The sequence below is a fragment of the Crocuta crocuta genome, unplaced genomic scaffold (assembly GCF_008692635.1).
Source record: "Crocuta crocuta isolate KB4526 unplaced genomic scaffold, BGI_CrCroc_1.0 scaffold99, whole genome shotgun sequence".
Taxonomy (NCBI): domain Eukaryota; kingdom Metazoa; phylum Chordata; class Mammalia; order Carnivora; family Hyaenidae; genus Crocuta; species Crocuta crocuta.
In genome coordinates this window covers 5,893,127-5,907,650 of record NW_027551560.1, presented here as the reverse complement: position 1 = coordinate 5,907,650, position 14,524 = coordinate 5,893,127, and the positions used below count along the sequence as shown (strand labels likewise).

Here is a 14,524-nt window from a genome sequence, read left to right as displayed (position 1 = left end):
AAAGAAATCAAAATCTATTTATAGAATGGTCAAATTAGCAGAATGAGTGACTTTCCTAGAAATACTTTTCCAACAGTGGGGATGAGGAGGGAATCTGAGTAAGTTAAATTATGGTACCATTTGTTAGAAAGCTAGGCAGCTGCAGGGGTGCCTGGGTGGCTCAGTCGGTTAAGTGTCCAACTTCAGCTCCGGTCACAATCTCACATGGTGCTCCGTGCTGACAGCTCAGAGCCCAGAGCCTGCTTGGAATTATGTGCCTCCTTCTTTGCCCCTCCCCCACTCACACTCTGTCTCTTTCTCTCTCAAAAATTAAAAATTAAAAAAAGAGAAAGCTATGCAGGTGTTAAAATTTATGGCTCTTAAATTATATCAAAGGATATGGAAAACTTAAGATATACTTTTAAATGAGAACTTTCAGTTTGAATAAAAAGATTCCAATTTTATTTTAAAAAGATATGCACCTAGGGATGCCTGAGTGGGTCAGCTGGTTAAGCCTCTAACTCTTGATTTCAGCTCAGGTCATGATCTCGTGGTTTGTGAGATAGAGTCCTGGGTTGGGCTCTGCACTGACAGCACAGAACCTACTTGGGATTCTTTCTCTCCTTCTTTCTCTGCCCCTCCCTCGCTCTTTCTTGCTCTCGCTCTCTCTCTCTAAATAAATAAATAAACTTTTTCTTTTTTTAAAAGATATGCACCTACATTCTGTATAGCATAGAAAATGTGTGGAAGGACTCATACTAAGTGGTTAGCAAGCATAGATTATCTTTGGGGATAATGGCCTTTACTTTTTATATTTTATATTTTGCTATTGCTTAAACTTGCTACAGAGAACATATTATTTTGAGTTTTAAAAAGGGAGACAGGGCACCTGGGTGGCTCAGTCGGTTGAGTGTCCAACTCTTGATTTGGGCTCAGGTTATGATCCCGGGGTTATGGGATCAAGACCCACGTTGGGCTCCACACTGAGTGTGGAGCCTGCTTAAGATTCTCTGTCTCCCTCTCTGCCCCTCTCTCTTCTGCTCAGGCATTCTCTCTCTCTCTCTCTCTCTCTCAAAAAAAAAACAAACCCAAAAGACAAAAAAAAAAAAAAAACCAAACCAAAAAAACAAGAAAAAGGGAGACAAAGAAAAGGGTAAACTATATATTCATACATCAAAAAAAAAAAAAAAAAAAGGAAGAAAGAAAGGATTTATCCAAAAAAATTATCTCTGGGCCATTTAAATTTTCTTATTACAAAGTTTTTGTATTCTAAAATAAATACGTAATACTTCTATAATCAGAGAAAAAAGTCATAAAAGGAAATAACCTATAATACCAATGGTACAATCAATTTTAAATCTGTTTGCAAAGCCAAAGGTAACAGGGCTGGGTGTTTTTTAAAGAGGTTTGGATCCAATTTCTTTTACTTCTTTGGGGCTCATGCTTACTTTTATTGCTGCTGAAGTGATTTCCACATTTTTTTTTAAATGATTTCCATTCACTGTGGCCAAAAAGGAAAATCGAGGCCAACCACAAGGCAAGCCTCCCTGAGAGAAGACAAAAGGCCTCTGTAACCTGTGGAATGAAAACTTTACCAGGAGAACGTGACTCTTTTGTCATGAATGACTTCAATTGCTGGTGGACAGAAATTTTTAATGAGAACAAAGAGCATCGAAGTGATTTCAGTGCCCTGGTTGTCAATCCAGGCCAAGCACACTTGTAACTTTATATTATAATGATGGGGACAAAGAACAAGGTGTCCCATTCACCACTAGGCTCCTGCAACCAGAGGGTCCCGGGCCTTTGCAGAGTCTCTCACTGAGGTGGAAACGAGAAGGAACTCTCAAGGAGTACAGAAAGGGCTGTGAGCAAGTAAATCATCATCAACCATATAAATAATGGCAGAGAATGGGCGCAGAGATGAAACGATGCCGTCTGATCATTCACCAATGGAAAGATGTGCACTAAATCAGGGTCTTTTCTGTCTGACGCTGTTGTTTTTACTGAACAGTTAAGCGCCCAAGGAAATACCAGTTGGGTCTTAAAGACAATTTATAGCTGGGTTGGCCTCATTGCACCTGGCTGTGTTTTGACAGCAGGTTTCGTCAGTTTATAGCAGAAATTCTTGTCTACACTATAGGCTGTCACAAACGCAACTAGACCTTAGAAAAAATGTACCGCTCAGAGGCAAATCTCCCTTCGCCACACCCCTCCCCCTTTTAATGAAAAGCAAAAGCCTCCTGCTGGTGGCAAAGCCTCCTTCTCTTCAGGGGGAAATTAGGGAACCTCCTGGGACTGAGAGGGTCAGCCCCAGTGTTACAGCCCAAGTGGGGTGCGCCTGCTTCTGGGCACCCGATTAAGGACTCTTTCTTTCCTCTTCCCTCGGGGCAAACTGCTGAATACAGCGGCTTCGTTGTTTGGAGCCAGGAAATTTCGGGATTCTGCTCTCTGAGCTCCCCACTATTCCCAACCTTCAGGCCACGGAAAGAATGTCTGGGCGCCTTGCAACAGCCTGGCCTCGGAGCACAAGGCACACAGCTTTGGCGAATGCCCGCAGCCCCCATCTAAAACAAGAAGGCAGCGCTTGGCTAGTTGGCTTAACTTTGTTTCTGAGATTTTTCTAGTCAGCGATTGGCCTGGTTTGGAAGCCACCACCTTGGAAATCACAGGACCTCATTATAACACACAGGAGGTGAAAGTACTGGCTCCCAGGACTAGGTGCTGCCTTACCCATCCTTCTTCTGTTTTGCCTCTTTAGACCTCAGGATTTTGTTCTTTTTTGCTTCCAGAAGGATTGAGCCAAACAAATAACTTTTAACAGGTAACACGCATCCCTGAACAGAAGGCAATGTGTCCTTTTTAGGAATGAGCTCATGGTGGCTGGTGGCCGACATCTCCCCCCGTGTGACAGAACGGACAAAGATGTGAAGAGAGGATGAAAAGGTAATGGAGAGCAACCCCTCCTGTTCCTTAATTTCATGGTTCACAGACATTCATTGACATTCAGACACTCCCAAGGGGAAGCTCATATAACCAGCCATGAAACGAGAAACGAGCAAGCTAAGGGGGCTGCTTGCCTGAGCCCAGGGCAGAGTTTCTCACAGCCATGGGGGTCCACTCCCAGACACTAGGGCCCACTGTGATGGCTCTGCAGCTGCTTTGACCAGCCCCACGCAGTACGCCTCCCTCGACTTCCCAGGGCCCATGCTCCAGCGAGGGTCAGCACTCGGGCTGCCCTTCAGACTCCAGGAAGCACAGGACCTGGGCAGAGTGGAGGGAGAGGAGGCCCCAAGCCAGGCAGTTCCTGTGAAGCTGGGGCTGGGTGGGAACATCTCTCCCACAGAGATGCCCATGGGCTGAAAGAGGGGGAGACAGCAGAACCTTCAGTAGGGGCAGGTCCTGGTCCATAAGACAGAGAAATGAATCTAAATGGCTCATGAAGATAAGGCCAGCTTGAGGCAGGGATGCAGAACCAGAGGAGGGAGCTGAAGGGCTAGCTGCACCGAGAAAATGATGGGGAGCCGAGGGCACAGGTCAGAGGAGAGCTGTAGGCAGGCGGCTCACTCACTCATCCGGCTGTGTCCAAAGAGCAGAGCTGGAGGCACCTGCTCAACCCACTGGTAGCCTCGAAGCGTTGCCTGGTGACAACGCTCAAAACAATACACCACGCTTTGCAAGATCTCATTTAACACCACCACTCAAGGTCAACCAGATGCCCTCCTCTCGTCATCGTCCCTCGAGGCAGAGGCCAGAGGCACACACCATAATGGCAAGCTGACAAGGGTGGGATTTTCCTGACTTAGGAATACTCCACCTCAGGAAGATGATTAATTTTATACATACACATATAAATAAGTCACTGTCATAAGCAATACACCAAGCAGCAAGCTTTACTATTCTCCATAGACTCTCCTGAGCAGTAATGTTGGGCGTACCTGGGGTATTCCAGAACTCTCAAGCCAGTCTCGGAAGATGCTCTCCACAGACAGCTCAAGCCTTTAAAAATAAAACAAAAAGGGAAGGATTAAAAAGTTACAGAGTCCTTGTTACACAGCACGTTTCTATGGGTACATGACAGAATCCACCTCCCAGAGAAGTAGCTATTCTCTGGAGAACACAATGCTGTCCCAGGTTAAAGTGCAGAGGGAGACCCAGTCACACTCAGGGCAGCTTCAGTCAATAGGAGTGTGCACCATGGAACCTAAAAATCAGAGGTACACCATAAGGGGTGCTATTGATGCCTTAGCAGGAACTGTTTGGTCAGAAGCACCAATTCAGGGACGATAGGGCACGTCCGCAGGTCACACCAGGCGTGACCGCTTCCTCCAGAGTCAGCAGCACAGTGAAATCCTAATGCTATAGCACGTAGTACACCACAATGAAATTTGAACTTTATCATGACGAAGGGCTGTAACAGGCCTAAATGGGGCAACTCACTGTCAGCCCACAGACGGGGTCGGCGGCAGGAGCGCACATGGTTTCCGCGCCTCTGTTTTAAGCAGGCCCACGTTCTGCTTTATTTGAAATATTGCAGTTGCTTGTTAAGTCTGCCCCAAAGTCAGCTGAAATTCTTTTGGTTTCAGGTCCTGCTGATTTGAATACTCCTTAAGTTTGTGAAGTATCCAGGATATTTAGGGTCAAGAGACCTTAGGTTGTGTCTTCCTGTCTTCCTGGGCTAATGACGTTTAAAGCAACCTCAGACCACTTCTAGACAACTCCCACTCATGCTCCATATCGCTGCTCGCAGAGGCCTTTCCCAAGCCCTCTCCCAGGCTGTGTGTGACATCCACCGTACTCCCCGTCCCCTGCGCCACAGCATTCATCAGTTTGTGATTGTCATTTATGTGACCACTTGCCCTTTACCCGTCCCCTCGCTGGATCGAAGCTCTCTGAGATCAGGGTCTAATGCCTGTTTTACTCACTTCTCTAAATCCAGAACGGAGACCACTTCCTGGCATAAGAAGATTCCCATTGGTACTTTTTATTGGAATGAGTGAAAACACATTTCACACTGAACTCAATAAAAAATATTCCCTTTTAATTTAAAAATCACCTTTCCCAGTAAAAGCTTCCCAAGGTGTTAGGCTCCAGAACTTTAAAAATATATATAAAATATCTCTTTGCTCCCTCGCTCCCTCCCTCCTTTAAGGGATTGTAGAAGTTGGGGAAAGATACAGTGCTGTCTGCGTGGTGAAGGTGCTGAAGGCCAGTGCTCCCCTCACCTCCCGGGCTGGGCAGTAGTGGGAAAGGGAGGAGGGAAAAGTGGGTCTGGGTAGGGGTGGTGAAGAGGGGGCTGACTGATATTGTCACTTCCTTTTCTTTCCCCAGTGAGAAGCAAGTCACTGGTGTGCGCTGGTCCTCCCGGGCCAAGGCCAAGGCAAAGGTTGCAGAAGGGCACAGCTGTTGGTATTTCCAAACCAGAAAGGGGGCAAGAGGGACGACACAGACCAAGCGGTTTGGATTCATTTTCAAGGTGATGCTCATCTGTGGGATAGCCAGCAGGGGAAGGGGAGAGGCCAGCGGTGGAGGAGGGGAGAGTGACCACCTCCCAAGGCTGCTTGCACTGGGCTCATTCAGGTTCCCAGATTCAGTGGAATTCCTGGACATGCCGCGTGTGCAGGTACCACTGGGTGCCACCGTCCCCGAGCCTTGCCCCACCACTTTGTGGTCATTTAGCAGCATCAATCCAGGTGCGAGTGGCCAAGTTCCCCCTCATAATCATGACAGTGTAGACACATGTGTGTGCATACATGTGTGCACTCGTGTGCCTGTGTGTGTATGCGGCACGTGGGGCCAGGATGGGTGGGTGACTGGAAGAGAGGAGGTGGTTCTCAGATCACCTTAAATCCAGATCACTGTTCCTTTTGGAGCTTGGTGGCTGCCGGTAACAGGCCTAACTGATCTTCCGGGAGGAGGCAAGCTGGGCTGAAGGGGCCTCTTGGAGGAGTGTCTGAGGAGACTCAAAGTGGTCTTATTTTCTAACAAAATGTGAGAGGCTGACAAGGCAGATAGACTGTAATTTCCACTGAAGACAAGGTGCTCCATGCAAGGCCTGCTCTTACAGACCGGCCCCACCTTGTCAGGCACTCAGGAGGGTGGGTCATTGGTGGTGCTGGGTTCCTGCCCTGGGGTCTCAACAGCTGTGGGGGGATCTGCTGGTGCTCTAAGTTGTCTGTCCTGATTGGGAGGCCTACCTGCTTCCCCCTCCCCGCCCCCATGCTTCCCTGAAGCTTCTCCTAAGCCACCCATTCATCTGCTTCCTTTCTAGCCAGAGACGGGCATTCCGGTTCCGGAGCCCTGGGGCCAAAATCTCCACCCTTCCAGCAAACTCAGGAAAGCCAAAGCCAGAGGCTGACTCTGACCTGAGATCTGTTGTGCTGTGGCATTCTAGGAAGACAGGCATTCTTAAACCTTGCACAACTTGAGAGGAAGACAGGGAATTTAGAAAGGATTTAGACAAGAGTGGTAGTGAGGATCAAAGGGCCGAGTGCGCTGGATCTGTGAGGGAGGTCAAGGGAACTGGGATTAAATGTCCTAAAGAAGAAAATCTGGGAGTGACTTCATGGCCATTTTTGAGTGATTTTACAAAAGATGGCAAACAGCTGTTGTGCATCCTCATGGAGGAGTAAGAGGGCATGGACATAAATTTCCTTCGGGGGGAATTTTAGCTTAAGCTCACATTGTTAGGGGTGGCAGGGGAGGGGCTGAGGCGTTGAGTCCTGGAATGTTACTGAGCAAGGCCCAAGTCTTCACCAGAGAACACTGAAGAACGGGCAGTGCCTTTCTGCCTGCGGGCATTCATTCGCTCGATATACATAGTGGGCACAGGGTTCTGTGAAAGGCTCGGATCGGAAGCCCCGGGGCCTGACACACAACAGACATAGTCACAGTGCTGCCAGCTCCTGCGCAGAGAGGGGACTACGTGTGGAAGAGGCACAGCTGTGTCAGGTGCGACAGCTAGAAGGAGGACAGCGGGAGGTGTGTTAGAGGAGTCTTTTTTTTTTTTTAAGTTTATTTATTTATTTTGAGAGGGACAGCATGCTCATGCAAGTAGGGTAGAGGCACAGAGAGAGGGAAAGAGAGAATCCGTGCAGGCTCCATGGTGTCAGCACAGAGCCTTACACAGGGCTCGATCCCATGAACCATGAGATCATGATTTCAGCTGAAATCAAGAGTCAGATGCTTAACCAACTGTGCCACTCAGGCGCCCCAGAAGTCTTCTTAAAGGAAGGAAAGCATGAGCCATGTCATGGAGGAAGTCTGTGCTGTCCCCAGCGACGAGGCAGGACCACTAAAATAGAAGGAAAGTGCATGCAGGGCAAAGGGAGCTGAAGCAGGAAAGTCCAAAGCATGGTCACCTGGGCTGGCACATAGAATGAGGTGAGGGAAGGAAAGGGGTGTCCTGTGTGAACCTTGAAGTCCTGCCACTGGGCCCTGGCTTCGTCAAAGAGGCTCTGAGTAAGGCTGCAGAATGGCACAAATAAAATGGAGGTGAGGAAGAGTAACTGAGGGAAAAGAGGCTGGAGGCAGGGAGACCAAAGTGGAAACTGTGAATGTGCTCACGTGAGAGGCTACATGAGGATTAGACAGATGTGGGGTGCTGGGAATGGATGCGGAGGGTGGTCCTGGGTGAGTGAGAGACCATGTGCAGACAACGGGCCCCATCACTCGCTCCAGGGTGATTCCCCATGGAATATACATGCTGGTGAACAATTTGTGCTACAGTCTACAACCTGAACAACTGACCAGGTCAACCGTGTGGGTTATTCCACGGGAAAGCATTAAGGTGAATTTTGCTTTGCCATATTTAGTATTTGCACACCCAGGTACCATTATACAGTGGCACTAAAAACAAAGCAAACAAGAACTCCTCTGGCCATTATCAAGTAAAGGCATAAAAATAGTAGCTGTTGCTTATTGAACACCTACTATGTACCAGGCTCTATAGCAAAAATCTCATTTACATTTGATAGTATTTGTGCAAGACCAATATTATTATCCCCATCTCAGAGATGAGCAAATACAAGTTCCAAGAAGTTAAGGGACTTATCCAAGGCCACACAGATGGTACTTGAAGAGCTGGGATCCACGTCTATGCTGTCTGCTACAAAGCCCTCACTTTTCTTTCTCTGCTGAATTTAGGCATCGTGGTACGTTGGTCGTGATTTGTGCTGCAGGTGAGCTTGTGGAAAAGAAGGGCCTGTGTTTGCTCCAAACAGTGTTGACTTCTTGCTCGCATCTCTCCTGCTAAAGGTGGCCTGGCCCCTGCTGTGGTCACCCCATTTGTGTGCCCTTTGATTTCAGCTCTGAAGAGAGGGGCAAAAGTGCGAGGGAGGAGAGTTCATCGTTCAGCTGCATCCAGCAGCAAAAGACACTCTTCCGTGAACGAAAAAAACATGTGTTTTCAGATCACTTTCCTTTGGAAAGGTTCAAAGCATCTTACAACCATTATCACTTCATTCTTCATAATATCCTTGGGAAGTGGGTGTCATTTGTTGTGTGTGGCTTTTAGCAGATGGAGAAACTGCAGCAGGAGAGGACAGCACAAAGTTGGGCCAGGCAAAGGGCCAAAGACAAGACCCAGGTTTCTCGACTCCCAGCGCTATGCAGACATCCAACTGCACGGATGCATATCTGGGGATTGCTAACGGGGAATGGGATATTGAACTATGAGAGGAAGAAGAAAGCAATACCTCCAGCTGTTTAAAAAACCCAATATTTTTTAAGGTATTAGAAGTGGCCTTACCTCCCAAAGAAATTATGAGACGTGTGATAATGCCTAATTTTTTTTAAGTAGGCTCGATGTCCAACATGGGGCTTGAACTCATGACCTTAAGATAAAGAGTCGTGTGCTCTACCAACTGCGCCAGCCAGGTGCCCCAATAATGCTTCATTTGCAAGGAAGAAATGGACTGGGTGTTTTGAGGGAAAAAGTGATAATTATGTACTTTTTGCTGTTTTGTCATAATTACTGAGGTGACAGTGCAGGTGAATTTTTAGGTCTGGACTTGGTAAAGCAAACGTTGGCTTTTTCAAATCAAGACACTCAGAATCTAAGCCAATGGTGAATGTTTCCCCTCTGAGATCATGTGGCTTAAATAATCACCACAACAAGCAGAAGCATTTCCACTTCGCTGGGACCCAGGACTTACAGGAAATTACTCTTCTGCATGTCTGATCACTATGGAAATTGATTTTATACAGATAGCTAAAAGTACACAGACCCACGACTGCGTGCCCCCATATTTGTAATAGCGAGCGGTACTTCCACCTCATTACTTGGGCCTCCCGGCATCTGGAACAGCAGGTTGCTTCACCCTCCGGCTGGGAGAGTTCCCTCTCTGTACGCCCACATCCTGTAAGGCAACTCTGCATTTCAGGCGTCTGTCTCCAGTCCCTCTGAGCTATAAATGTGGTGGTCACACGTAGTTACCACGGCAGGGGAAAGAATATGCTGGACGCCCTGGCATAATGCTGGCTAGAGAAATAAGCTGGGTTTAAAGCTGAAAAAGTTTAAAGGTGATGGCTCTTCTCTTTGTGATGTTAACATGCGTAGAAATAGATGCAGGCTTGTGTGAAAATGGTATTGCACTTGCGGTATTGCTTGTTTGGTTGATTTCTGAGGGCAGAGCGACAAGGCTGGGTGGAGTGACCATCAGCTCTTTCTGCTAATTGTGCCTATCAATTTGCTGCCGACCACAAGAGATGTCCTTACCACTCTTGGCTCCCACCTGCAGCCCCTTGAGATTCCAAATATCACACACTCTCCATGCCTCTAAAGGAAAGCACAACTTTCCCAACTTTCTAAAGACCCGTGCAACTTTCACATGAACTAAACTGCAGATGGAACAGACTTTGGAAGTGCAGGTACTAGATGCATAATGCACGCAAGCATTGGGACCCTCAGTTCTCAGGGTCTAAAATGGAAATGCCCTTGCTTGGCATGTGACTGACATTCTGCATGGATTTTCAAATTTTGGTAATTTATGTCCTTGTTTTTGTTTTTGATTTTTAGAAAGAGAGGGAGTGTGAGCAGGGGAGAGGGGCAGAGGGAGAGAGAGAGAATCCCAAGAAGGTTCCACACTGTCCACGCAGAGCCCAATGAGGGGCTCAGTCCCATAAACCTGGGATCATGACCTTAGCTGAAATCAAAAGCTGGATGCCCAACCAACCAGACCACCCAGGCGTCCCAATAATTTGCCTTTAAGTTCCCTCTCTACATGAATGAGATACAAGTAGTATGCATCTCAGAACTGTGCACATGGCTACTTATTTCTTGATCAAAAGGAGTCATCTGTGCTTGGGTAGATAATGAAGATTGCTAAGTCACATTTATAAGCAAGTACTCCCTAGCTCTGTGGGGGAGGAAAGGTAGTGAATTAAACCAAACACATGAACAGCACACACAGACATAATAATTGATGGGCAAAGAAAGAGCCACTGTTGATACGGCTGCAGTATTAGGTGGGCAGGGCACTCTTGTATCAAGGCGGGCTGGCGCATAGGATCTGTCTGGATTTTCTTCTAAGCACTTTTAACTTTTTTCCCCTTGGTCTCATAAAACATTAGCATTTAAACAGAAATCTTACATTGAAGATGTCTGAAACACAACTCCTCACCTTCCTCCCCTCCATCTTCAAACTTCTCCCTTCCACTCCCTCTGCCCCATACTGGTTCCTGAGACAAATTCCCCCTCCCCAGGCTATGTTTCCAGAGCTACCTCAGAGAACAACTGAGTGGCCAAGAAAGGTAGGTCAGGTCTTGCTGGACTCCTCCTCATAACTTCCAAAAACAATCAACCAAGTCTTACCTGTGGCCCCTCTGGAATAACCCTCGGATCTGTTTATTACTCTCAAACTCTCCTGCCACAACACCTGCCCGGTTCCAGCTCTAGATCTTGCTGGGTGAACAGCTGTCTTGGTTTCTCGTTGGTGGACTCCAGTCCTCCCCGCCCACATCTATCTTCCACAGCAACCCGCATCCCCTACCCCCAGTATCTTTCCAACCTGCTGATGGTGCTCTCCTACTTTAAACCTTCAGAGGTACTTCCTTGCTTGAAGGCTTGAGGCTAGGACACTGGGGCCTTTCCCTGTGTACCGAGGACTCTGAAACTCCCAGGAGCACTTCCTACACTGAGTCATAATGATCTGTTTCATGCATATCTTCAGCAGTGAATTAGGGGCTCCCTGCGGGCTGGGCATGGAATCTATTCCTTTCCGTCCCCTAGTGTCCAGCCTAAAGCCTGGTATGGAAGGTGCTCAATAGATAGTGTTAAATTAATCAATGCAAGAGAACAACACAAAAGCACTACAACACACAGGATGCTGGCCCCTGAACATTAACTGGTCTAATCTGAAGAACCTTGTCCCGATCAGAATGGCTCACGTGCCTAACAGATGTTCCTGGGGATCAGTTTGCAGCAGAGCCACAGATTAGAAGCTCTGGGGGTAGGTGTGGGACCTTTGGAGACCCAGATAAAATTGGTACAATATGCTGCCTAGGTAAAAGGGCAAACGGTCTGTTTTAATAGCTGAATTAGATTCTCAGTTTAGTTAGCAGGAAAGAAGATGCTTGAGTCTCAAAAAATATTCTGGTATACTTGCTGAAATAGATTCCTTGTAGGGAGGAAATTGTCTTTTAACTTTTCAGGGGAATTTTACAAAGAAGCTTAAACCTCCTAGCTAAAACATGATCCTAACTGGGAGAGGGAGGCATCCTCTCAAATGATTGGTGGTCAGTTGCCACCAGTAAACAGACAGGGCTCTTCCACAGCTGCAACAAAAGTCTCTTTGTGGGCCCGACAGTGTCCCTCGATACATATTCACAATGGTAAAATCCAGGTCCCCTGGAGCCAGAGGCCTCAGGGCCATCCACATGAACTTAATAACCTTATTAGCAAGAAGATGGAAAGAAAGAAGACCTCCCAAACCAAAAATGCATTTTGTCACTCCTATGAAATTTGCTGTATTTGTGTCCTAACAAGTTCTTCTGAAAGAATGCATAGTAACTGACTTTGGTAAGAGCACTACACCATTTCTATTAATTTTCTTTTCTTTTCTTTTTCTTGCATTAGCTTCTAAGGAAACTGCTGAAGTCTATCAGAGGGCATGAAAACTTATTCCAGGAAAGGTACAGAAGAAAAGGAAANAAAAAGAAAAAAAAAAAAAAAAATATATATATATATATCTTGCAGGTAAACTGTTGTTCTTGACCTTAGGAATAATGGCCACATCTGATGTGATTTTTGCCTAAAGAAAATCTGTATCTCTGCTTAAAAAGAAAGGGCAGGCAAAAATCTAGCACTTAGGAAAATATCTTCATATCTTCATGGCCTCTGGAACCTCCCCTGAACTTACATGTCATCTCCTGGTGTCATAAACCCTGCAACCTTCCCTTGAAGACACTCCATTTGGACTGCCTCTAAGACTGGCCCACCTACTTGGAGGATGACCTTGCATGGGTCCAAGTAGAGTCTGTGGGGAAGAATTCATTTCCACATTTGGAAATCCATTGTGAGCATAAAAACATAGTTAAAGCTGTGGGTCAGAAAGGAGAGGAACATTGGCTCCTCTTCAAAGAAATGTTTGATTTCTCAAGATGCCCCCTTTTAATGTTAAATACCAGTTTTGCTATTAGAAATTATGTTTCAGGGTATTCACTTTTACCGTCTAAATGAAGACAGGAAATTAGAAGGAGAGGGTTGGAATGAACCTAGTCTAAACTCTGATGTAGGTCCTAAACCTCCTCCTCCTATACGTGGTCAGCCCCTTGTACCTCAGTCCTCTTACTGGTAAAATAGTTTCAGACACATCATGCACCCACTGGTATTGGATGGAGGATTAACTGAGTGTCTGCATACAGAAGGCTCCCACTGAGTGCTGGCTTATAGCCACCCACTATGCTGGGGCGCTGGGGTGGCTCAGTCAGTTGAGCATCCAGCTCTTGATTTCGGCTCTGGTAGTGATCTCATGGTTGTGGGATGGAGCCCTATGTGGAGCTCCATGCTGGGGATGGAGCCTATTGAAGATTCTCTCTCTCCCTCCCTCTGCCCCTCTCCCCTGCTCGCTCGCTCTCTCTTTCTAAAATAAAACTTAAAACATAAAAAAAAAACCCAATAACCATTACGTTGATGCTGGCGGTGGTGGAGGACTATAATAAGGATTAAATGATTTTCTGTATATAACAGTGACTGATGCACAGAACATGACTATTGTTATAACTGTATCAATCATTGATTGAGCACCTACTTTTCACAGGTGTATATATATCCTTTATTTCTCCTGAGGGTGAAAAACTGAAGTTTGGAGGGATGAATAATGTGCTCTGCATTGCAGAGCTGGGAAGGAGCCACAGTGGTGTAAGGACCTAGGAGAGCTTCACTTCAAATCCCAGGCTCTTATTACTACATTATACTTTTACCTTCAATTAAACAGCATTTCTTTCTATTAAGCTACATTAACTAGAGAACCCTAACCTAGAACTCTCCTCTCCTCGATTCTTTTTGCAGCAACTAAGGCCACAAAGTGTCCTTGGCTTGCCTCTGACACTACTTTCGGGAGCTTATCTATTCTGGGCCCTCCCAATGCCGCGGCATGCCCTGGTTCCCCACACCCACCTGGGCCTTGCTCTAGGTCTGGTTGACTGTCCTGGGACTCCCCCCCTACCTTGGCTAGGTCCTGACCTCTGTTAAGACAGGAAGATTGAACTTTCTAGATTGTAATAAGCCAAACAATAGCAGGACCATTTTTTAACATTAAAAGTAAAACCTGGCTCTTAATTCTTAAATTGGTCCTCACCTTTTTTCTTCTGGGATGTTCTCCAACAGCATTTGAAGGAAATCCTGGAATAAGAAAAAAGCAACCCATTAAAGATGTCCATCAATAAATAACTCTGTCCGGAATCATGCCAGAGACCGGGTGCTCCCAGCTGCTGACAGCTTACCTGCTAGGGAAGCCAGGCCTGGCTTGACTTATTAGACTATATATTGTATTTATTAATTTACCAGGGCTTCAATCCAATCCAATATTTGTTTTGTAAAAACCACAAACAAATTGAAAAATGTACTCTTTGTTATTTTGACCTAACCCAATTTATTTTATTTCATGATTATTTTCAAAAGGCACTGTCCTCTCTCTACTCAACCATGTTCTCCTCCTCATAAGCTTTCCCTACAGATCCCGTTACAACTGGACAATCACAACTCCAAAAGGCTAGTAACTAACTTTTCAACATTCTTGCATTGCTCTGTGTCAGGATAAAGACAGGCACCTGGCATGCTCAGTTGGTGGAGCATGGGACTTTTGATCTCGAGGTTGTGAGTTTGAGACCCACGTTGGGTGTAAAGATTACTTAAAAAAAAAAAAAAAGATGAAGACAAAAAAACAAGACAAGTAATATCCCAGTGGAGGAACAAAGGTGTCAAAATTACAAAAAATGGTTCATGGGCCCATGCCTCCACCTTCAGCCTCCATGCCACTGTGCAATCCTCAATTGCTTCGCATTTAGGATCTTTCACTAATAGATTTTTCTAAACTAAAGGCATGAC

At 46.3% G+C, this 14,524-nt stretch overlaps 1 protein-coding gene across 1 annotated transcript in view; it reads right to left on the bottom strand.

Annotated features, from left to right (window-relative positions):
* Positions 1–14,524, bottom strand: part of AOPEP (aminopeptidase O (putative)) — a 340,941-nt gene that overhangs the window by 95,384 nt on the left and 231,033 nt on the right. Inside the window, exons 10-12 of the mRNA XM_077749551.1 lie at positions 13,776–13,819; positions 3,915–3,975; positions 3,118–3,335 (exon numbers count right to left, since the gene is read on the bottom strand). Coding sequence (XP_077605677.1) covers positions 3,118–3,335; positions 3,915–3,975; positions 13,776–13,819 — 323 coding nt within the window. The remainder of the gene's footprint in view (positions 1–3,117; positions 3,336–3,914; positions 3,976–13,775; positions 13,820–14,524) is intronic.